This window comes from Aplidium turbinatum, chromosome 6 (assembly GCF_918807975.1).
Source record: "Aplidium turbinatum chromosome 6, kaAplTurb1.1, whole genome shotgun sequence".
NCBI classification, from domain to species: Eukaryota; Metazoa; Chordata; class Ascidiacea; order Aplousobranchia; family Polyclinidae; genus Aplidium; species Aplidium turbinatum.
The window spans coordinates 12,179,574-12,205,666 of NC_137477.1; the positions used below are offsets into that span (position 1 = coordinate 12,179,574).

The 26,093-nt window shown below is 36.7% G+C and overlaps 1 protein-coding gene across 1 annotated transcript; it reads left to right on the forward strand.

Moving 5' to 3' along the window:
- The first annotated feature begins 4,323 nt into the window (after positions 1-4,323).
- Positions 4,324-25,473, forward strand: LOC145772405 (solute carrier family 23 member 1-like). The gene is made up of 13 exons (XM_082584281.1): positions 4,324-4,416; positions 6,507-6,719; positions 8,374-8,537; positions 13,378-13,564; positions 14,242-14,423; positions 14,709-14,832; positions 19,588-19,724; positions 20,557-20,724; positions 21,353-21,473; positions 21,900-22,072; positions 22,752-22,933; positions 23,182-23,305; positions 23,890-25,473. Exons 1-13 carry the CDS (start codon positions 4,324-4,326, stop codon positions 24,008-24,010), a joined length of 1,989 nt encoding a protein of 662 aa, XP_082440407.1. The 3' UTR covers positions 24,011-25,473.
- Positions 25,474-26,093: the final 620 nt, after the last annotated feature.

Consider the following 26,093-nt stretch of genomic DNA (forward strand, 5'->3'; position numbering starts at 1 on the left):
TGATTTGTCAAATGCATCTAATTTCTCAACAACATTATCTTCTGATGCGACCAACCTACAGATAACAATAAAGAACGTGAGTTAATTTACAACAAATAGAGAGTCTTGCCGAGTTCTATCCCACTTTCGAGCAGGTAGGCTTTAAAAATTAGACACTTGAAACAGTCTTGGACAATTAGAATTTTTGTCCAGGTCAGCCTGCGTTTCGGTGTTTTGATCAAGAAAAAGCAGTTCTCAAAAGTTTGTGTCCACTAAAAAAGGGACAGCTGGCGTATGGCGCAATATCGATTTTGTCGCGAATTTTTAACGTTGCATGTTTGAATGCCGAATTAAATGTTGCATCCGGGGAATTGCTTTCTCCACCGATAGGCTGTAGCCTAAAACTGGCTTGTTTAGACTCATCTGAAGAGACGTTTTCTGTTTACGCTATAGCCTAATGGTCTATCAGCAAGGCAACTATCGCTATAAACATCGGAACGCAGATTTGTTTTATGTCCATCAATGTTAAAAAATCAAGTTTTGCGATCGTGGTTGATGAAATGAACCTCTCGGACAGGCAGCTTGATGTTGTTACTTGTTATGATGTGATTGCTATAACGGTCAGGAATTAAAGCAAATAAGTGACGGACATGAATCTAGAAATGACAATCAGAAGCTGGAAATAGTCTTTTTATTGTTAAATTTGGTCTCTGAAAATTCTCCCAAGTCCTTATAATACTTGCTCTTCCATACTTTTGAATTACAGCCTAGCCCAGGGCTACTGTACTCAACTGGCCGACCGAGGTGGTCCGAATCCGGACCTTCTGGGTGTTGATGGTGGATCTTGAGCTTTTGGAAAAATAACCTCATTGCCACGTTTCAGGGCTTCTTTAAACATATTTCTACGGTAAAGAAGCAATTTTTACTGTGATTTCCCTGGGGGGGGGGGGGGGGGGCTTCGACTCCCAGACTCCCCAACACTTTCTCAGAAATTCTATTTGAGCTACATTTTACCTAAAAATGTGGTTTGGTACAGATAGTTTAACTTTCGTGGTTGCGTGTGAAATAACTTATTCACCGGACCGCTAAAAATATTCAACTTGTCAAACTGGACCTTGCTTAAGATTAGTTGAGTAACCCTGGCCTAGCCTATTAGAAAAGTACTGTGAGATAGTCTAAGCTTTAGCTTACTTTAGCTACTGATAATACTCACCTGAGGCTACGACTCATTATTCGCATTACGACTCATGCTATAAAATTAAGTAGCCCACTCCATTGTCAAAGCTCTTCATTCAAACTGTTTTCAACAACACATCTTTGAGATTGGAAACTGAGCAAGGGCGTAGCTATAGAGGGGAGGGGCTTAAGAAAGCAATCGTTTCTCAAAATTTTATCTTGCCCTTTGCCTACCAAATATGAATTTCAGTACTATTACAGCGTTTTAATAACATTGTATTACATGCTGAATGACGTTTCATAAATGCTTGGCTGCATTCAATAAGTCGGCAGCAGTAGCCGAGTGGTTAGCGCGTTGGGCTCGCAGTCGAGAGCCTGCATGTTCGACTCCAGCCACACGCACTTGCTGTTGTTTCTCTGGGCAAGAAACTTTACGATAATTGCCTCTACCCAGTGATCGATTTCGAGTAATGGGTAGTACCAAATTTAAGTCATAAATAGAGTAGACAATCGGAAACAGACATTGCAGTCGGCTGCAGCGTGGGTCAGGTGTACGTCGGAAGGCGTGCACCGATGCATAGCGCTCAAGTCCGCTTTCCCGCAATGCAGGATAAAGATAATAACAAACTTAGCTATATTATTTTAAACAAACGTTATGTTTCAATCAAACATAAAAATGTTTGCCCTCCCAACAATTGCCTTTGGCCCTTCAATTTTTTTTTTAGCTACGTCACTGGAACAGAGTCAGTTGTTTGATGGTGAAGTAGTCCAGGAGGTGGCTTCTCAACCTAAATTTGTCGAAAGCACATGTCGGATCTAACCTATGGGGGATTGGGACAGCGATAACGGGCACACAGCAGTTAACATGTAAGTCAACGATTATTGATATAAATAAATACATAATGGTAGAGTATTTTATGGTATTAAATGATAGCTGGAGACTCTGGGGAGTGCTTGTTTTAAGAGAGTCTTTGTTTAGCCTACTGTACACCGGATAATATGAAGCTTGTCGAAAACTAAATTAAACTAGTTATATTCAAAATTGTTAAATTACCAAAAAGTGTCGTGCGGTGTTGAGTTATGATCGAATAGAAAGATGTGTGCCCAGCTGCCAGGTCTCAATCGATTGCTAAGAGTTTTCAGGGATTTCAGAAACTAGTTTTTCCTATCGGAGAAAACTGTTCAAGAAACTAACCGTGTTGTCTGCTCTAGTGTAAAGAAAATGCTTTGGCTGGAAAAAATGCACAACAAATACTGTAGACTGCCTTCAGGCCAAAACCAACAAAAGAAATCATTTGATTTGACACTCCTCAATCATTAAAACTTACAATTAACCCAGCTTGTGAGTTATGCAGAAATGTTGTGCATTCAAAAATTATTTTATTTTTGTCACGTAGGCAAAATTCTTTTTTTTTTCACCAAGAGTATTTAAAAGTTTGTTCTATTCGGTTACGTGGCTTATAAAAATTCGTATCAAAACAGAACATTATTATCTCCAATACAACAAAATGGTTTATAAGCACAGAGTTGTGCAAGAAAGCCTGCAATGTTTAATTTGATCGGCGATATCGAAAAGCAGATGAAGTGACATTGACTAAGTGTTAAAGGTCAAAAAATTGTCAAAAGGCCACAAAAGTATGTTATATTTTTCAATGGCTAAAATCAACTTTGACCTCCACAACCATTCATTGTTGAACTGATTTCGTCAGCTTGCTCATCCGCTACTTTTCGTACGGTAGCAAAACGTTTATAAAACGTTAACAAAATTAAACTTTGCAAACTAGCCACCGGGTTTCAAACCTAGCATTAGCGTTTTATTGCAGAGTTGTAGCTATGTCGGCAATCAGTACATTCAAGTAGCCTAATTAAAATATCACAAAACTTAATGAGTGCAAGAACTTAATCGACCTTACGTTAGCAAGAAACAAAAAAGGCAGAAGTCGATGTGGGGCTGCTCCATAAATTAAAAACTATTGTTGCTATGAAAAAAAGCAGAAGGCCAATTAAACTGGTATTGCAGGAGCTAACAATTGGATTTTCGATAGTTTAGATTCTAGCCGTTAAGCTATGTCATTGTTATAGGAATATAGGACTTTTCGCAACGGTTTTATTCAGTTTTGTCGAAAAAAAATGACTTTCTTCATAGATAAATTGAACTGAAACGGAATAACAAATAGTATTTTTTCTCAAAGCAAAACCAAATATTTTCGGAATATTTTGGTGTTGAATACGCATAAGCATAATAATTTCAATCGTTTCGTTTCAAAACCACAACAAAACAAAACTTATTTTCTTTCGAAATGAAACGAAACCAAAATAAAGAGATATTTCTCGTCGAAACAAAGCTTCAATTTCAAAATATTTTGTTTCAAACAACTCCAGTGTGGAACAAAGATAGACCTAAGAAGAAGCATATCTAGTTTTTGCAGCACCATTGATTTCAGTCGCACTGATTTTAAATTGGCAATTACTCGTGCACTCAGGATTGTTTGGACGTTCAGGACATGGCCCCAGCCTATGAGAGAGGTCTAGAATGAATAATGTTGCGCTGAAACACGAGAAATAAAAATGGGTCCATGACGGACGAAACAAAGCAAGCATTAGGTATTTGATAAATTCTCAATCAATAAAGTCTTTGAGTTTTTTGGTATTGGAAAATTTATGCAAAGATGTTAAATTCACAAACTTACTAGGGCTAGACGGACATTTGGTTTAGTGATCGTCTTCCTTACGCAAGTGCACAATTGTATCAAAACACTTGTGAAAAAAATATTATAAAACTCATTGAAGTAACTACCCCTTGAGTACACCTTATGTAATTTTAATTACACTTGTCATTTTTGCAATTACAGTTTTTTGTTTTTTTTCTAAATTACCTTTTTAAAAGTTTTTGATAAAACCCGACCTGGAATCGAAGCCAAACCTGCCAGCACCGAAGTCACCAATTCGTCCACCACAGACTTAACTAGCTTTATGTGTAAAAGATAAAGAAAAATAATAATCAGTAGCTTTTATGGATAGTTCTATAAATGCACGTTTTATTAAACTTTCCATTTTTAAATGTTCCATTTCAACTTAAGGTTGACCTACAGTACTTTGGGAGTAAGCCTGGGGCCTAGGTCAGTAGGTCAGTGTTAGCATTTCACATAATACTGAGAGAACGTAAAAATGCCAAAACAAACACTATCATCAAAAGATACAGAAGTGAATTGCAGCTGTTCGTCTTCAAAAATTGGAGTCACCAACAATTCGTTTCTGGACGTAAGTTTTTTTTTATCACATTTTGGTTTCTTCGACACAGGCATTTGTTTATCTGCGTTTATCAAAGCCAACAGTATGCCAAAGGGTAAATGACCTTCAAACAGCTATAGCAATGCCATTTGAAATAAATTGAGTGAGGAAATGCTGGTCCTTAAAATAAGTTTAGAAGTGTCACAGAATGATTGTAGAGTTTTTTTGATATTTTGAACATTTGTGACTAATAAGTATACCGACTTGCTGTGACAAACAGTGTTGCTTGGATGAGGCCCTTTGTCTCATGCTGTTGCGTAAAAATTAAAACCAGTTGTGGCACAGTTTTACATTTAACTTGCCAGTTTTTAGAGTTAGCTCTTCTTCCAGTTCGTTAGTTCTCATTTTTTGAAAACGGTCTGCTGTCTATAAGCCACAAAGTCAGGCAAACGTTACAAATCTATGGCTATGCCATATTTTAAAAAGTATACATGATGTGAAAGAACTTTTATTATTTTCATCAATCAGGGTTCCAAATATAGGCTGAATAGCTTTTTGATGTCGGCCGCACACCCTGTGTGGCTCAGGCCGGTAGCCAGGGGGTGTTCTCAAGGTTTCCGGGAACCTCCCTTGAGCCGAAAAGGTCCACATTTTGGAGAAGGTGTAGTGTACATATGATCACAGGATCAGCTGAAACCTTCCAGATAATTTTTAAATAGGAGGTTTCTGGAAGATCAATGGAAGATTGAAAACATTTTCGTCCCGAACGCTTTAATAACGAAAAACAAAATGATTGATTGTACGATAGTAAAGTCTTAAACTTTGATCATTTCTACATCATAATGCCTTGTGTTGCGCTAGCAAATGTGACGTAAGTTGCTAAACTCGTATTTTCTCGGTTACAGAGTGTAGGTAATAGTTAATCTTTCTTGCATTCTACCTTCTGGATAATTCTATTGATAAAATCTTATGAATACAGTTCTCGTGATAAAAGATAGTTGACGTGAGAACAGGCAACGGAATTGTGGACGCGTATTGGTTTAGTGCAGTGGTTCCCAACCTTTTTGTTGTCACGGACCTCTTTAGACAAATTATTAATTCTGCGGACCCCTACCTAAATTTTGCCTGAAACTCAATTAACATACTATTGACTATTGTAATAATTATGCTACTCAACTACTGTACTGTGTCACATTGCATTGCCACTATGACTCTTGCATGTGGCAAATATTAGGTTAAACAGTCGCTCAAATAAGAAAATTAATGAATTGTTCAAGAAATGTCAGCAGTATTTGATTATTAAGGTGACCCAAAGTGCCAGGCCGAAACTTTTTCAACGTAAGCAAATTTAATGAAAGAAATGAAAGTAAAAAGATTGCTTTTCATTTTTTTTCCAAAATTCATCAAGGTAATCACGGACCCTAAGGGGTCCGCACTCCGCAGACCCCAGGTTTGGAACCACTGGTTTAATGGATAGTGTGAGATATACTTTAAGCTGAATTACAGTGAAATTCGCTAAAGCTTACATGTATTTGTGCCGTTGTCCCATGGACCATGTTTTTAAGAAAAAAAATCCGTAGACCATTGGCAATTGATGTCCATTATGTGAACCAATAAAATTCTCTTTGGACCACTAAAAATTCCAGGTGGACCACCAGTGGCGCAAATTGTTATATTGCAAATTGTGCAGTAGCTTACATGACCTTATAAGGGCATCTGCCCTCTCCCGCTTCCGGCGCCCCTGTCGGTTCCACTGTAGATGTGTTATTGTTAATGGGAAAATTGTTTGTACCGGTATTTATTTATGTTGTTTTTTTGTAATTGACAATTTGAAGTTTGTTTTGTTTGTTGGTACATGTACTGCCGCTTCTTATGTTTTTGCTAGCTTGTGGACACACCAAGAAGAAAGCGTTTTCAAAAGGTCCACATTTTTGGATTTGGGAACCCCCCTTGAAAATGTCTGGCTACGGGCCTGGTGTGGCTCTATAGTTATGTACATCAACAGACGGATAACTTGTCTGCTTTGTTAATTTGTGTGTTTAACGTGTAGTTTATCGTAGTGCAAGAAGTTTAACGAAAGAGCTAACACTAGCTTAATTATTATTTTGTTTACTTAATAGAAATCCAAAGTTTCTGAAGCTTGTTGCTTTGAAGACGATGAAACTAGTCAAAACACCAACAGCTCAGTGAAAAGCGGAACTTTAAAAGAAAGTAAACATAATGCAAACAACAACAATAATACCAACAATGAAATAGCTCAAAATCACGATGACCTGTTATATACATTGAACAGCACCCCTCCTTGGTACACCACTTTATTTTGCAGTTTTCAGGTAATGACCTTCGTCATTTGTTGATACAATACCAAAACTGTTAAAAAATTTTGCTCTTGGCAAATGCGACCCATTTCTATTCAGCGGACAAAAAGCCTTCAAAATTCCACAAAAAAAAAGACAAATGATACTACAATGTCACCAGTAAAAGGGATTTCGTAAAATTTGTAGCTTACGTGTCATTTGAATGGTCATCTATAGTGTCACAATTGTTTCTATCTCTTATACGTAGAAACTTTGGAAAAATTGATGACGTAGTTTATTGTGATAATCAAACGTTAAACAGTCAGATGAATAGTCAAATACGGTAGTTCTACTTGTGAAATGATAGATGGAGTCTTTGAAATAGCGAATGGTTTACTACTTCCAGCACGCAAAAAATCAAATTTTGAACAAAATAAGTATACACTACCCACTTGCAAGTTGCAACAGGTACTTTGCAATTGGCAATAACTTGTACTTTCACAATCTATTCAGTATCGGCTAGAACTCTACAATCATTTTCAACATACTTTTTGTTACAACTTCTAATCCTCATGATACACAACTTTGATTAGAACTCTGCAATCATACTCCAGTCACGCAGCTACTTATTACCGATTTGCTTAACCAAAAGCTTCCAAAGACTAGGGTAATATTACATCATAAAAACTCATTCTTCTGGACAACAAGTCAAAAGATGTTTTGAAAATCGCACAAACACAAAATCTTCTAGAAGTTTCGCAATAAAAATTGCTTAATTAAAGGTTACTGTAGGACAGTAATTGACGAAACACCACAACAGAATTACACAATAAAATAGTTCACCTATAGCAGTGCCGGTCTTAGGGTATTTCGGGCCCTGTGCGGAATATGTTTTGCGGGCCCCAATAACAATGATCCAATTCAGTAGCGTAGCTAGGTATTTTGAGAGGGGGTGGTTTGACGGTCAGCGGGCGAAGCGTGATCGTTGAAGGCGACACCCAGGGGTGTGGGGGGCCTCACCCAGAAAATTTTGAAAAATTACTTTGAATTTGGGGCATTCTGAGAGCATGTTCAACAAAAATTTGGGTGTGAATATTACTGTAAAATGGTGCTGTCCGGTGGCATAGCAAAAGGATAAGATCGTGCTTTCTTTGGCATTTTTCGGAAATAAAGCTATGTTTTTATGTTGAGTCTGGATGCAACCTATTTTGTACCCTGAAAAATTCGTACCCTGAAATTGTGTAACAAAATCAAATTTCGACCTATTTCGTCCCCCGAAAAGATCGAGAGAAATTTTGAAATGTTTGCGGCAACTCCGATCAGCGACTTTTGCTCTGTTGTCTTTTTTTCTCGATCTTTTCAGGGAACGAAATATGTTGCACCCATTGAGTCTCTATGTTTTCTTGCTGCTAATTCCTTTGTTGAATGCACTTGTTAAATTTTTCCATTGGAAATGACAAAATTACTGCATTTTCTGAGTAAATTGCGGGCCCCCTAATTTGCGGGCCCTGTGCGATCGCACGGTTTGCACACCCCAAAGACCGGCACTGCCTATAGCCTACTAGGAAAATAATGCAGCCTGCCGCGGAGCTACGCATATTGATTGCGACAGCTAGAATAGCAAGCCATTTGTAAGCCCAGTTTGTGGTAATTAGGCTATTCCAACATAAAACTTATTTTATCGAAACAGGTGTGCCTGATTGCTATAAATCTGTTTGCATTTCCGCTTTTTCTGGCACCGAAACTGTGCGTTCCTAACGACGAAGAAGGCAATATTGCAAAGTCAAACCTTGTTGGCACCATGTTCTTCGTCATTGGACTAACCACTGCTTTGCAAGCAGTACTTGGAGTAAGGTTGGTGAAAGTGGTAGCAATTTGTTAGCTTTTTCAAACTGCGAATTTTTATCTTAGTTTTCCATTTGAAGTTGGAACCAGTGGTGTGCGCAAAAAGTTTTATGGAGAAGTTAAAAAAGCATAAAACCATGTTAAACTATGGTACTTTACATAAACTTTATGGCAAACAAAAGTTGCCCTATGCACGTCACAAAACGTTGGCCTGTAAATGCGCTAATAATGAGAGGTACGGTACAGGAAAGTCGAGTAAGCTTTGCTAATATGCTTTTTTGTTTGCACTACCCGCTTAAACTAACAAATTGCTATCTAAATTGTAAATACAATCCACTGTTCACAAATATTGCACCTTAGTTACGTTAAAGATTCTATCTTTTTACAAAAGAGTATTTTAAACGCTGCTGTGGTGGTTTGAATTTACTCTGAGACAGAAAAAGGTAGCTAGATAACAGATTACAAAAATCTAACAAAACAAAATTTTGAAATGCGTTGTGTTTGTTTGAAACATCTCTTAGCAAAAGTTGTCATTATATCCTGAATGAATACTTTTCACGCAAGCCCGCGCATTTTGTTGTTTAGGCTACTAGCCTATATATTATGCTATGACGTCATAGCCTATATATTAGGCCAGCGTGGTCCAACTACAGGCCCGCGGGCCGCATGCGGCCCGCGGATAAAATTTTTGCGGCCCGCGAGCTTTCACAGTATTGATTTAATTTGTATTTATGTTACAGAAAGTAATTTTAATTAGAACAATTATAGCATTTGGACAAAAAGTGTCAAAAATTTAATTCAAAGTTGTAGACAGCAGGGCCTATACTGTTTCAACCTATCAGGTCTCGTCAGTACAACTGGGCTTCTTAAAGGCTGATATGTACCTAGTGTTAAAGGCTGATATGTACCTAAACTTCCTGTGCAATCTTGCTTTCCTTATAGACATGGCAATGCACATGAATGTGTTAAACCTAAATTTGCAGGGGCAAAATGAAACCTCAGAGTGCTTCTGGAAATTAGTCAGCAAGGATAGATTTCCCAAACTGAAAATTTTGCATTAAAAATGCACTCAATGTTTGGAAGCACATACATGTGTGAGAGTACATTTTCTGGAATGAAGTAAGTCAAGTCTAAAAACAGAAATCGAATGATAGACGAAACACTGGAAGATAGTCTCCGACTTGTTATCACTAACATTGAAATTGATGTAGAAACGATAGTATCAGAGAAACCTCGACCACAGGCGTCTCACTGATAGAGCTTTGCAATAAATGCCAATTTGCTATTAATTTTAACAATTTCGATTACGCACTCACTATCATTTTATTGGAAATGGCCCGCAAGTTGTCACGTTTTTGTAAAGTGGCCCGTAAGTTAAAAGTAGTTGGACCACGCTGTATTAGGCTATGACGCTTTTAGCATCATACGATCATTTTATACTTCTATTAAGCGCATAAATAAGGAAATCAAATTGCTACCATCTCGAAATGAAACAAGACAAAAGAATTTTCAGTCAAAATGAAATAAGATTGTGTTTTAAAAACGTTTCAACATAAAATTGAAATTGCTCATGTTAGCGAAATGTCTCAACAAACAGTGGAAACTGTTGTCTACTGAAAATTATACTAGTCACCAGCGAAAAACAGACCGGTTACTTGCAGGTAGTTACCCTGGGTCCACAATTGTCCAGTTTTGCTTCAAGCGCTTATAAGCAACAAAAGCATACCTTCCAAGCAAGCAAACTGTTTTGATATCAACTGCTCATTTTTTTTATTTTTTGTTTTGTCACGGATAATTTCTTGGCTAGTGTGTAAGTGCAATATTTCAACAAAAATACGTGTTTAGGCTACTAAATTCGATTTACACAAAAACATTAATAAGTTGCGTTGGCGAAAAAATATTTGAGCATAACACATAAAATAAAGCCATGATAAGAAAAAATAACTATTTTGATATCAAGCTCAATAGAGGAGTTAATCTCCAACCCCTTTTGAGGACGCTATTGTTATCTCCAAACCTGTGAGTATCTGGTGAGCATTCATCCAAAAGTGCTAATGCAATCAAAATTTTTAAAAATATAGTCTAGTAGTGTTATTTTTGTATTTTATTAAAAACTGTCCAGTGATGATGGTTGGTGATGACAACGCAAAGCCAAAACTGTTTTTCAACTGAGCTTCACTTAAAAAAGCAGCACTTCCACTGTAGGCTTGATGGCTCGCGATTTTGCATGGTGTAGCTGACAGTATATAGTTTAGCTTATCCGCCCATACCTAGCTGTGGAAGCTTAAGCTACAGCGACATTCCGAGCGCAGTAATCGCTGGGAATGATCGAACACAACGTCTAGACTTCTTGGTTATAAGTATGCTTTTATTGTAGAAAGGAATTTCACGTCACCATATAACTTAGGAGGTTGCAACCATCTTGATTATAATCGAACACAATTCAAATCACCATAACCAAACTGGGCCATGGCTTAGAATTAGATCCCAGCAAAAAGAACTTGATTACAAATTAGAACATACTAGAAATTATATCACTACTGGACCAAACCTGGTCTTCCAATCTCACCAAAATAACATCTCTACTGCACCAAAAATTATACTGTTACTGGTAGAATTGAACGCTAGATGCGGTATGCATAGTCGTTGAGGCATCAAGCATCTGTAGGCTAAAACGTTGAAGAGATAAAAAACTACGCATAGCCTAAGTGATTAAACTGCCGATTGCAAGAATGCGTTTAGCTTATTCCTTATTGGCATGCGATTTCTTGAAAGGCACGCAAATTCCTAATCACGCTTCAAAATCCCGAAGCACAACTGCAAACTTCCTTGAATTACTGGGTAACGTTATAAAAAAGCGACAATTTCACGACGGTAACAAACGTTGAAAAGACCTAAGGTGAAACGCAGGGCGCTACACATGGCAGATGTCCTCTGCATTAGTTGCAGTCTAATAAGAACGTAAGCTATTACCAGAGCGAACATGCCATATATCTGTTTTTATTTTGCAATTTACAAAACAATACTTTAGTAAGATTTATACAGAATCCATGTTAGCATGCTTTCTAAATCCTATAAGCAGATAATAGCAAAAAATTGTTTGGCAAACAATACGCGTGTTTTCTTCACATGAAAAATTGTCAATATTCAATGTTTTTATTTCCGAAATCACCAGCATGTTATGCTCAAAATTTGCTTAAGACGATCTTTTGAATTAATTTTGGATTTGCCATATTCTTGGAAATCATGTGTTTTGTAAATTACGTGACAAACAGGCAAGAGCACTTATAAGCTAAGATTTATGGCCTCCGGGCTACCAGGCCATAGGCTCTAATACACACTTTATAAACAAAAATCTACTGATTGTTTTACACCGATTCAACGTCTGCAGAAATTCTTCAAATTATCACCAACAAAAGCAGCCGAAAATTTACAAGTCAATCCAAAACGACTTGTTATTAATCCATCTATGCACTGATATTGCAAATTTTGTAATTTGGAGAGACATGACAGACAACTTAGCCTATATCAATTATTGCAGCAATTTGCACCAGAAAATTTCGGATATTGACATTAAACTGATGCGCCGTGTCTCAAGTGTAAATGCAACAATTGACAAACGTGTAATCCCTTCAAGTTTTGCCTACAAATAAACTTGCATGCGCTATCGCATGGATGACTTGATAAGAAACCAGCTCGGTGGCCGAGCGATTTCGCCAGCTCTCGTGCTGGTAGATCCAAGATCGATTCCAGGTCAGTTAAAACCGAAGACTTTAAAAACGGTACAAATTGTGTTGTTTCAATATTGCAACGAGAATAGGTCGAGTAATAATGTGAGTTACATCGTAAACATGAAATAAACACTAAAATTGAGCTCTGTCGCTAAAATACCTTAGTTGTTGTACAGCGACAGTAGCTAAATAAAACCACAGCATTATTATTAGGCTACTTGATAAAAAGTGGCTTCAATAGAGCCTTTATAATTCAGTACAACTTTTTGCAGGTTTCGCGCTGGTCCAAAACCATCAAGCCTTGAGTTACCCCTACATTAAAAGCATAATTTATTCTGTAAATTTGAAAAGATTTGATTGTTGTTTTGCTTAACCCACCCTAATCCTGGCAGTGAGTTGGATGTACCTTATTTACAGAGATGTACGTAGGCCTATACGCCGCAAATTCTACGCGTAGACTTGCGGCGTAGACTTCTTGTTTACGCTAACGCTTACGGCCACATTTTTTTGGATAGTTGTCGCTTGAAGCTACGCCGTAAAGTTTTAGCATCAACGTATACTTTTTAATGTTTTAGCTGTTGTTTTAGCTTTCCAAAATACTTTTTTTCGCTACAACACGCCAATACCTTCCAGCACTGCAGTTGAAAAAATGTTTTCAATGGGCAAAGACATATTGAAACCAAAACGCAGCAAAATGTCAGATGAACACTTTCACATGCTTGTGTTTCTTCGTGGAAATTCAAAATAAAACTTGTTTGTTTCGAGTGGTTTATACCGTGTGAATGTTTGGCACCTATCAAACAAAATGAGTTTACGCTAGTGTATGCGCTGACGCCGCCAACTTTTTTTACAAGTTACGTTGACGCACACGGCGTATGGTTTTTCGAACATTTGCGTTTACGCTGACTGCGTCAATATTTTTTGTATACGCGTACATCACTGCTTATTTGTGGAAATCCCTTAACTCTTCTTTTGTCAATACATTATTAATAAACAACCTAAAGTTTGGCCTACTGTAACATTAACTACTTTTCACACAAAACATTAGGAAAATTACGTAAGAAAACTAAAGGACATTTCTTAACCTATAATAAACAACTGGCTTATTGAATGCTTAGGTTGCCGATACTGCAGGGGATGTCAGGAGCCCACATACCTGCTACGTTTGCATTGTTGGCTCTCCCTCACAATCGTTGCGTTCCGCCTTTGCCACAGGGGTTTATGAACTCCAATGTGACCTTATACAACGATACAGATGGCACAATTGTTGATGGGACAGAACTGTGGCAAAGACGAATGAGAGAAGTAATATTCTTTGTTTTACTACTACCTGACAGATAAAAATTATAAACACATTTTGAGAGGTGCTGACGTGGCCTCAGAATGAATGAAAGGAACAGTTGCACTATTTTTACAGATGCACCAACTAAGGTGATATAAAAACTATTGAACATGGTGCACTATTATCTTTGGCCTTTAGTTGATATGATGATAAAAAAAGTTGATCGGGTGTTTTCATTTCGAGGATCTTCATACTAAAAAAATAATGGTCAAAATTATTAGTTTATTTAAGAACTTGCGTAGAAAAACATAGTTTTTAATGTGAAGTATTGACAATGGACATATTGCTTATGATGTTGTTTTGTGCTTGTGTCAATTCTGGTGTCAATACTGTGAAAAAAAAGTTTAAAGTTTTCAACAACTCTGTGTTCTTTAACACAAGATCATTCCAACGTGCTAGATAGGCTAACTCCCTTGGGCTTAAGGCCTTAAACATCGCCAGAATACATCTAAACAGTTTATGCTTGTTTCTGTGCCTAATCACTTTACACATTTAGCCTACAAGCAAAGTAACACATCGCAAAAAAATTAATAACTTTTTTTGAAAGCCACGTTTATTTTTTTTCTTCCTCTCCCTTTCACTCTCTCCATCTCTCTCAAACTTGGGATTTAAATCCAACAACACTAAACATTGCTTGCAGGTTCAAGGAGCTATAGCTCTTTCAAGTGTCGTGGAAGTGCTTATCGGAGCATTTGGACTTGTTGGATTTCTTTTGAAATTTATTGGTCCTGTTACAGTGGCTCCAACCATTTTGCTTAGTGTATTGCCATTGGCAAAGTTAACATCCGATTTTGCTGAAGGGCAATGGGGAGTAGCGCTTCTGTGAGTATATTTTGACCGACTCGATCGATTAAAACTGCAGCCTCAAAAATGTTTTGCATCTTTGAAAATTAGTCTCATAGTAGTCTCTTATTCAATAGCTCCGAAGATGTAAACAGTCTATCTAAACGTTTGCTGAACATGAGTTTTTGTTTATAGTGTCACAATTTCTTTAACTACATTCTGAGTGTATGAAAACACAACCAAGTTATTCAATGCTGTGCTGATGTTTTACCCACAATGATGCTTGTAGCTGTTTCCACAAAATTTACCGTTAGATTTGTTCAGGGTCTTTTCTGTCGTCACAATCTGTTCACAGTACTTGACAAACATTTCGGTTCAGTTGCCGTATTACAGCAGGAGAGCAAAAAAATGGAAAATGGTGGGGTTGCCACTATTCAAGATGTTTTCGGTAAGCAAAAGCTATCTTTAATTGGATTTGGTTTCAGGGGCGCCGGAACGATTTTTGACTGGGGGGGCAAGATTACGAAAAAAGGGCACTTTTGTTTACTAAAAGGCCAAATTTTTTTTCAAGTTTTAAGATAAGATATACCGTAACGACAATGCTAATCTATCAGCTCACTATGTATTGAGTAGGCCATGCGCAGGCGCGGATTTATGGGGGGGCCCAGGGGGCCCGGGCCCCCCCGAAATTTTGTGAAAAATTGTAGAAATTGTATGTTTCCGCATCAAATGGTTTGATATGCTTCTAAACAGCTGATATTAGTCCCTCGGCATCACAATTGATGAAAATGGTTGTTTTAATGTCTATTTTATAGCATATCGTATATGTCGTAGTATCGTTGTTCATATCTGTTTAGCTTTTTCTTTCTTTTTAATTGATTTTCAAATTTTCTGGCCCCCCCCCCAAAAAAAACTCTTAGATTCGCGCCTGGGCCATGGCCACCTGGAGATGTGGCCTGATTTGTCACATTTTGCACATTTTGATTACAGCTACTGCTAGTGCTTGACTGACATTTTTGGAGATGTTTTTACTTTTTGCTGTTTCCTGATGACAAAAAACTTTTTGTTGCCTTGGGAAGCAGTAGCAAATGAGAAAAAGTAAGTTGAAAAACGCGAAATCAAATTTTCTTTGTTTTTCAACATGTGGGGATGTTAAAACCTATTGTGTCATCTGGGGAAAAGAATAAAGAAAGCGTAAAAATCTAACTTTTAGAAAAAATTATTTAAACGTTCGCCCAAAGTAAGAAAAACCTGGAAATTTCTGCAAAATGTGACAAATCAGGCCGTATCTTTAGGTGGCCATGAGTAGGTTAATGATAGCCTACAAGTGTCCGGTATACAAAAAAGGGCATCATGCTATGTTATAATGATGTAACCTACTGTCAAGCCTTAAAGTAGCCTGCGGCCATGGCCGCTAAGTAGTGCTTGAATGGCCGCCGGTGCTACCTCCTCAATCGGCCAAGTTTGGCCGCCGGTCTCTTCTAGCCAATTATTTAATTTCGCAATAGAATGATCGTAGATTAACTGTCGAAAATATGTAGTATCAAAGAGTGACGCAAAATTAGGTCAGCGCGTCATAATCGCCACTGTTGCATTGTGCGGGAATATTTGTTATTGATGGAATATATCCATTTGCGATCACCAGCGCTGTAAGTCTTGTTTGTAATTCCCGACGTTAATTTTAACAAAGTCTTAATCCGAAGTGCTAATTTACATCGGCTGGCAATATTGTCGTTTTTATGTCTATTTGATGTTGTCGGACATTAAAAAGGAGAACTAGGTTAGTTGACATCCGAGGGGAAAACATTTTTTGATCATATTTTGCAAAAATTATGCTTCTTTTAGTAATGTCCTTCACATCATTGAAATACTTATTTTATTACCTTGCCGTCATCGTCAACACATGTCGAACGTTATTTTTCGTTGCTAAACAGAATTCTAGGGGAGTGGCGAACTTTTTTAAAATCAGCCACATTGGAGACACTCGTGCGAGTGTCGTTAGACGGTTAGATGGTCCCGCAGTACTGGATTACAATCCCGATAAAGCAGTTATTGCGTGGTGCAACGATTCTATTGTAGGACGTCGCCCAGGCCCAGACTTCAACAACGCTAAGTGATCATTTTTGCATTGTTTCAAGTTTAATTCTATTTAGGCCTACTTGTGCTATCGTTATTTTTATTTTGTATTTTGACCTCCAAGCACACAGATTTGGCCGCCGAGAAGGAGCTCCCGGTAGGCCACATGGCTGCCGAAAAAAAAAACGAGTTTTAAGGCCTGTACTGAAGCGAATAGCACAAATTGTTATATTGCAAAATGTGCAGTAGGTTACATGAATTTAAAAGGGCACCATTGCCCCCCCTGCCCCTCCCATCTGCAGAAAAATTGAGGGCAGGGGGGCGGCCGCCCCCCCCTGCCCCCCCGCTTCCGGCGCCCCTGTTTGGTTTATACCATTATTTTGTTCTAGGAAAAATTTAGCATTATGCAGAGCACAATGTAATGAAGTAATCAAGATAAGCCCGCAAAAGTACTTAGGTTAATTAAATAAATGTAAACATTACATTGCAAACAAAAAAATCTGTTTCGAAGGTATCTTGGGAAGTGTGGAACGTAACAACACTAGACTACTTGCAACCAGGGCCGTCAATATAATAATTTGGGCTTGAATTAATGAGATCTTTCCGCTTTAAATCAAATTAGGTCGAACAAAAAACACTATGGGCAGAATTTAGAAACCAGACTTAAGGCGACTTAAGTCTGTCTGAACAAACGTCTTTGCAATTCAGAAAGCAGACTTATGCTTTAGCAAGGCTTATACTTGGCTTATAAGCCGAAAGATGTAAGCCACCTGCGGAGGTGGTTTAAGCCTCTGTTGAAAGAAAAAGTGTTTGGCTAATGCTAGAGGTATTAAAAGTAGGAGGTTTGTTACAGCATTTTTTTTTAAATAGACTATCTGGTGCAAAAGCACGAGACTTTTTTGATACAAAATGCATTGTTTGAAGTGTGAGAATTAAATCAAAAACCGATAAAATAAAAGGTGGCAGATATTACTTGCATTAACGACGTCTCTCAGGCCTACCGCTATTATCACCTAGCCAACTTGACATCATTGTTTTATGCGGCCGCTAAGGTTTGACATCGTCTTCAACGATCATCGTATGTTACGTAGTAAGAACAATTATAATTATCCTACACGCAAAAATAAAAAATAGATCTCTTAAAACAGCTCTCTCTGCTGTTTTGTCTCGTGAGCTTTGTATGTTGCTCAACAAGTACATAAAGTTTAGAATTGAGTTGACAAGAAATCATTAAATAAACGCATTCAAAATTTTTACTTCGGCCGACGCTATTCCACACTCCGTAATCTACGTCGGTAATGATTTTGGCACAGCAAAAAGCGTTCATTTTGAAAACTGCCGAGCTGGAGACAACAGCTTGTCCCGTGTATAAGTTGAACCTGTCTTTTTGAGGTGAAAATCACTTGCGAAATGCGAACATCTCGACCTATGCTCGAGTATATACGGTATTCGATAAAAAACTATAAAGACTTTCGATAAAAAACAGAAAACACTTCGCCGTTGTTAATGCTTTGAAAATAAGTAATTAGCAAAACGAGCGAAACGAGGTTAAATAAAACTGATAGCGGGTTTCCACTCTGCTTGAGATCATGATTTTTTGCGCTTTATTTCGATAACTTCACTGTCGTGATCGTTGTTATTCAGTCGCACGAAAAGGAAATGAATAGGCTTGTTTTCCAAATATTCCCATTATGAACTAACAATATCAAATTTTTTACGACTGGGCGTACTGCATGCGTAAGACTAACCGTTTCAAGGTTCTAATCAATTCGGTTTGCGACCTAGGTGTCAATATAAACAAGACAGTAAGCTTAATCATAGACTATTTTAATTGAGTAAAATAGCGTTATAGTTATGACGTCATCACCTTTCTCGCCCCCCAAAGTTTTTTGAAAAGTTGGCGCCTGGGATGGATGCCTCCTGCCTTCAATTTTTGTGTGGAATGAGGGGCAGGGGGCAATGGTGCCTTTTTAAGGTCATGTAAACTATACTGCACATTTTGCAATATAACAATTTCTGTTATTCGCTTTTAGCCTAATTATAATCTTTCATTTTGCCTCAACATAATATTGTTTGGACTTCAGGAAGTTTAAGGTTAATATTATTGCTTGTAACATCACTTTTGTAAATATAAAATTGTGCAAGTGAAGTCAAAACTTTCCTATTTAGGCTGTGAAAAATAGCTTGAGTTACCTGATTCTTTCAAATTGATAAATTATTGTAAACGAAAGCCATGTGCATATTGGCGTAACGTTGTTTTACGTTGTTTCATTGTTAAATGGGTATTACTTGCTAGGGAATATACTTTTTGTGCCAGATCTGTTGCGTCATGGATTACTTGGCATCTAGGATAATTAACAAACGACTTACTGATGCAACTATAACGTATTTCAACATCACAAAAAAGGACCTTTTTCTAGTTGTGAGGTTAAAGCACAGCATTGCCTTATTTGTTGATTCAGCATGAATGTAGCTCAGCAATACAGCCTTCAGTTTTAGGTAACAACTAAAACATCACACAACTCAGGCGAAAGAGAAAGTTGAAAAAAAAAACTAATCGGGAAAAAATTATGGTTTGCGAAAGAGAGTTTTTTGGCGCTAAAAGTAACTACAGTACTTTCAATTCTTTCATTTTCGCAAACCATCATTTTTCCCGATTAATTTTCTTTTTTCAATTTTCTCTTTCGCCTGAGTTGTATGATGTTCTAGTCGTTACCTCAGTTTTACGCTTCATTACTTCAACCGACGAGTTGCTATAGCAATTTCTTTTTCGCGCCAAAAAACAGAGGCTTAATAAGGTCTTATATCAGTCGTGCCCAAGTCGAGATTCTGCATCGCAAATAAGGTTCTCGTATAAGCCTGGCCTATATAAGTCTGACTTAAGCAAAAGCCTGACGTATTTTGAGACGCAAATCTGAATTCCGCCATGTATCCAAAGAATACACTGTGATTTCATCAAGTTTCCGGCCCCAATCGAAAAGATACCGGCCCCTAGGCCTAAAATCATCTCGGGTCCGGGTCCAGAAGTGGCCCTTAGATCTCCTGTCAACGTTACTGCCTACATCTGCTACTACATACGACTAAAAATACAAACAGTGAGTAGCCTCTAATTGTTGGTCTTATTTAGATTCTGATAGCCTTGGTAGTGTCTTATGTTTTGTGCGTTATATTGACTTACACTGACGCCATTCCCAACGATCCAAGTCACCATGCACACGAAGCTAGAACAGACTTCAAAGGATCTGTGATCGAACCTACCCCTTGGTAAGGCAACGTTAATTCGTCTACTCTAGATTGATGGCTTGCGCATTGTCAACTGCCATGTGCATTTTGTATTGCTTATTGTCGGCCTGTAATTAATAGTAACCTAATATGATTGCAGCAATATTAATAATTATTGATTGAACGCCTCAAACAATTTGTATTTTTAGCAGCTCAATGGCCGACAGTCGCTGTCTTTACTTGTACCATCGCATTGTTTCAAGTACCGTAGCGTATATATGAAGGCTCTTTCGTTTACACGACTAAACTCGAAAAAAATAACATAATTAACATCAACACTTAAAAATTTGATTTTATGTAGCTTAATCTGTTGTGAACTAGTACTTAAATTTAAGTTAGAAGCTTTTGTCATTTCTACTAATTATTACGATGCTACGCTTCATGTTTTATTTCCAAGTATCAAAGCAAAAAACTTAGTTGAAGTTACAATATTATTTTAAGTGATTTAATTCATCAAAAAATTATGCTCAGCCTTGAATTGAGCACTTTTTTGAGGTTGTTACTTATTGTACTATTAAAGCTATTTGTAGGACTTTACCTATTGTACTGTAAATACGCAAAGCAATTTCTAATGGTGTATGTCAGCGAAATAGGCCTAACAGCAAAGAAAAATTTAGGGGGCAAAAGCAACTGTTGGAGGAGAAAATGTTACTCAAAATGAATTACAATGGTATTAAAACATCCTAATAGTATTATAACATTTTGAGGGAGGTGCAAGGTAACATTTAGGGGAGCGATTGATCCCCCAAGCTTCCCGTGGCTACGTCCTTGGTGTATGTATGCAGTATGTACGTGACGATTAAATTTTTTGTAGGTTTCGTTTTCCTTATCCAGGCCAATGGGGTTTGCCGACAATCTCCATCGCAGGATTTTCTGCTATGTTATCAGCTGTCATTGCAAGTATTATAGATTCAATCGGTGATTACTACGCATGCGCCAAAGCGTGTGGTGCTCCACCCCCTCCAGCACACGCCGTCAACAGGTATCGTTTTTATGCTACAAATTTAAGTCATGTCACTAAAAATGTTTGTGATCTTGCATTTAGCACAGTGCCTAAAAAGCACACAGAAGGCGCTATTTACAAAGTAAATTTAAATTGGTACGGTAGTCTATTATTTTTGGTGGGCTATTGGTCTGATGCAAATAAAATAATAATATGTGTCAGTCAACAGATATTGGCATGCTTTCATTCAGCAAGTCTACCTCTACCTGCAGTTTAATTCAACAAAAAAATTATTAGAAATCTAAAGTTTAGTTTTGGTTGTTTTGCTTGGTACTGTATGTCATATGAGTAAATTATTATTTATTCTTGTTTAAAGTTTGTTACATACATAGGCTAGTGACGGAACGCTTGATAAAAGAAACATTTTTGGTCATATCCAACGTAGGCTATGGCTGCTAGCTGACGACTTAGGTCAGACGAAAAGACAAGGTAGCTAATCTTCGTGTTACCCTTTGAATTTTTATTCAGTAGCCTTACCTAATGTATACATCGCTAACAAAATCTGTCGTTTTCAACGACTGCAGGTAACTTACAATGTAAATTTTTTTTTACTAATTGGAATAGGCTACCCATCTTGTTGCAAAAGTAATCCATTTACTAACTTCAGAGGTATAATGATCGAAGGGATTGGATCTGTCTTGGCAGGAGTGATAGGAAATGGAGCTTCATCTACGTCATTTCTGACAGGAGTTGCTGCGATTAACATCACAAGAGTTGGAAGTAGAATTGTAAGTCATGGATGCAGGACCGTTGAAAAAAATTGGGCCGAGTGCCAATGAGATCTTCGGGCCCTAAATCAAGACACATATTAGAAAAACTCACTATACCCAAAGAATTGGAAAATTTAAGGGGCACTAAAATCATTCGGGCGATCCACAACTACCCCCTGAATTTCCCTGTTAATGCTACTATATTGGTTGTAGGTCTAGTTGCATTATTTTGACCGGTCATGTAAATTCAAACTAGCAATGTCGTTCAATTAAACCGGAGAGAAAATTGACCTTATGTCTATATAGATTTATGAACTGTGAGTTTAATTTAGAGTCTTGCTTTGGCCGCTTTTCACTACCATCAGTTACATTTTCCACGTACAGCTAATTACAATATTGTTTTTAACCTTTGATTGAAGGAGTTTATCTTTTTTCTTCAAATAGGTTCTGATAGGAGCTAGTATCATTTTTATTATTTTTGGCCTGATACCAAAAATTGGAAGCTTGTTTGTGACGATCCCAGATCCCATTGTTGGAGGTCTTCTCATGGTTACTTTTGGCACAGTTATTGGTGTGGCACTACAAAGTCTTTCTTACATTGACTTAAATTCGAAGCGGTAAGTCATGTAATCGCACTACAATTAGTTTCACTTTTATTCAAGTGTAGATTTTTAATTAAAAACTATAAAAAGCTAGCCAGTTCATTATTAAAAAAAAAATCAGATTTTTAGAATTTTATTTTAAAGGTGTAATACAACCAACACAGATTAGTTAGCCGTACAACTTGTTGAAAATTTGCAACATTGGGCTATCAAGGGTAAATTGAAAGTATGTTTTTTATTTCATTTTCTTTTCAAAGCTGCACATTTTTAATTGCGTAGCATTTTAACCTAATTCATTTGTTTTAATACCACTGTTTTAAACTGAAATTAATTGATCAAAGTTTGTCGGAATAAAAAGTACATCAATTGACAAGTGCGTCTAACCAATTCTAACTTAATTTAAATTCCAATCTAATTTGTAAAAACTTGCGTAGGCTACCTCTAATTACAATTCTAAATTATATTAGGAAAGCTAAAAAAATTCTAGTTTTCTAAGATTGGTTCAAAGCCTTTACAAGTATGCGAAACTGCCAGCAATAGCCTTTCAAACGCTTTGTCAATCCAAGAATAAAGTGTAATATTTTTCAACTTACTTACTATTTTTTCTCTTGCAGCCTATACTTGCGTTTGTGTTGTGGATAAGCGGTTAATTGAAAACTTCCCAGCTTTAATGTATTCCTCCGTTTACACCCAGAAACATGTTCATTATTGGGTCGAGTATATTTCTATCCTTGACTGTATCCCAATGGAGTGAGGCCAATCCAAGAATAGTTCAAACTGGAATTCCTATTGTCAATCAAGTCATCACGGTGCTGTTGCAATCTTCTGTATTCATAGGTAGCAGTTTGGCAATTTTTTTGGACAATACTATGCCAGGTGAGAAAATCCTCATTTTATTCTTTTACAAATTAAGTCCAGTCTTTGTAACACAATCTATGACAAAAGACCAAGAGAAATATTGAAATAGAAACAAAAAGTTTTATATTTCAAAATTATTTGTGCCTGTTGTAAAGCATAGGCCTACTACTTGAAAAATCGATTTAAATGCCTACCTCAATTTAAATGTTACTGCAGCGCAGCTGCAAGCGTCAAAATTATTAAGTGTCAATTGTCGGTTGTTCTAGGCACCAGAAAGGAGCGAGGAATCGACGCGTGGATTGGCAAGAGAGACAACGCAGGAGGAGCAGAGTTTACTGAAGAAAATGTTAAAGAAAGCTACGATTTTCCGTTTCCAACAAAGTGCATTGGGTAAGCTCTGTTCAAGTTGATAAGTATAGTTGTTTGAAACTAACTATCGTAGGCTACTTACGGTGATATAACAAAACAACAAAAAAAGAAATAAGGAACAAAATCTAAAAGTAGTTAGACTTATGACTGATGAAAGCTCTCCACTCGGGGCTTTAACAACCGAAAATTAAAACCAAGAAAATAACTGCACGATTATAATTTAAATTTATTTTTGATGTTTGCAAATAAATTTAAAGATTTAGAAATAATAGAATTGATGGTAACTTTACCTACCTACGAAGCAAAAAAGATGTCTTGACTGGGTTTCATTGATTGTACTTGTACTTGTACATGGACGTTGGGACAACCTGAAAACTTTAAAACGTTGTCTCGATGTTCATTATTTCTTTTCTCACACTCCGCTTCAGCATCAAACGAAATTAGCAAATTTATGCCTAATTTAAATACACTCATGGAGATCGCTTCAAGTTAATTTACTGTTTTAACAACCTATTCTTGAATTAATTTTATTAAAATATTGAATTTGGTTACAAATAGCCTACCAACTATTAAACCAAAAGTACTTTAGCCTATATTGTTTTCAGATGTTGCAACAAAAATATTCCATTTTTTCCTGGATACAAAAGCGCCTTAGAAAAAGCACAGATGCGAGAAAGATCGACATCTATCGAGGAAACTTCACTCCATGTCAATTACGTTTTGTGAAAATTTGGTCCTTACCTTGATGGGGCACATGGTCAACTAATTTCAAAATTATGTATATTGTTGTATAGCCTAAGCGTGAAGATAATTGTCCTGAAGTTTGTACAGCGTGTTATGTTAATACAGTATATTCAGATAACATGAAACCAAGGAACTTTCAGAAATAATTAATTAAACTACCATTCAACGTTTTATAGGCAGAGAAAACAAAAAAAACCTTAAGCGAGTAATGTCGGTCTGGAATTGCATGCGGGAAGTGATTTTCTGATGTCTCTGGATTTATTAATATTTAATTGAACACTGAGAATATGTCCTTATAAAGTTTGTAATGTATTGTATTGAGTTTAAATTTAACCGTTGTTATTGCGTTCATAAACGTAGTTGCACTGATGAGAATTTAATATTCGAAAACGCGTTCTGCAACACTGTTTTTTGCACTCTGCAATGCTTGATGCAGATTTATCTGTAGATTTCCATCACGCATTGAAGCGGTGATCTGATAATGAAATTTTCTACGGTTCGAGTAAAAGTTTTCTCTGCCTATAAAACGTTGAATGGTGGTTTAATTAATTAATACAGTATAATAATATAATAAGGCTACCACATTTTTATCGCCCAAAAAGAGTTCAAGTATCGTCACCAAGTAAAATGCAAGTGGAGTTTTATGTTTGAAGAATTTTTTACATCTTCTTAGATGACAAGAGACTGATGCAACAAAAGTTACGGCTAAAAAAACAAGACAAAACAGTTTGTCAGATTCAGACCATGAATATTTTGCGTTTCCTCACTATTTTCAATAAGGAAGGATCACCACAAGATCATAAAATTGCTTGCACAAAATGTTATTGAAATTGTACACAACCGTTAAAATGCTATAAATGGACTCAACTAAAAGCTGTCTATTATCTTTCACCATTGTATCTGTAACTTGGTTATCCATATCCCTGACTGGTAGCCTAAGTCTAAATAACTGGCCTCGACGTTCAACAATTATACCAATTTATTGGAGAATGTAGATATTAATATTAACATAGCCTATTAAGTTATATTCGTGCAATAATTTTTGGAAATTAAACACAAGCCTTCGCCGAAAAGTCACATGAATGTATAACCTTGTTGAAAATATAAGCAAGAGAATTCAAATAAAAAAAATATTTTTGGGTGTAGCCTACTCTGAGGACAATTTGTTTTTCTAGAGAAAAAAGTACAATCCTTCAAAAAGCGGACATATGGTAACCCTAATGAATATAGTCTTTGTGGGATTGTGCATTTTTTTGAATGTTTTAAATGTTTGCTTGGGGTGTGTTCCTTACCTTTCAGTTTTGATAAGTGTTTTATGTTATCATTATATTGTGAAGAGGTTGCTACAGCGCAACAAGCTTTGTTGCTGCTGCAAACAACAAGAGAAATCTCATCACATTGCGAGAAAACAATGAGTAATTTTGATAGTTTCAACGCAATGTAAATTGTAGAGGACAATAAATGCGTTCTGTAGAATTATGTAAAGCTTATAATTTTTTGAGATTGGCAGAACCAACAAAAAAGAAGTTTACACAAGCGGAACTAATGTAGGCCTATTAGAAAAAGCCTCAATATCTAGGCCTATAGCCTACAGCCCTACAAGAATACAAAACTGCCAAAATAAAACTCTCAAAAAAGCTTTCTCAGTCCGAAGATAAAGGCTGCGTAATCAATCAATCAAATCATTTCTATTCGGCAAATCATTTTAGTATCGAGCACATATTATCTTTTGCTTTTACCATTATTTTTTGATCTGACATACAATGAACTGACCTGAGTGTTCATAAGCCTATCCAGTCTTATACAGTAGCCTATACTGCAACTGTTTCAATACAAAAATCTCTTAAAACAAAAATCGATTCTCGTTTCGATGAAAGATATCTTCATCTTGTTTAGTTTCAAATGTGTTTCATTGTAACGACTTTCGTTACATTTCCTTTAAATTAAAATCTTTTCGAGTTGTGCTACCACAGAGCAACATATTTATAGACATTGTTTTATTTAAACGACGGTATTGTCATTGTTAATTTCAAAATTTAGAAAATATTTGCATTTCCTTTTTTCG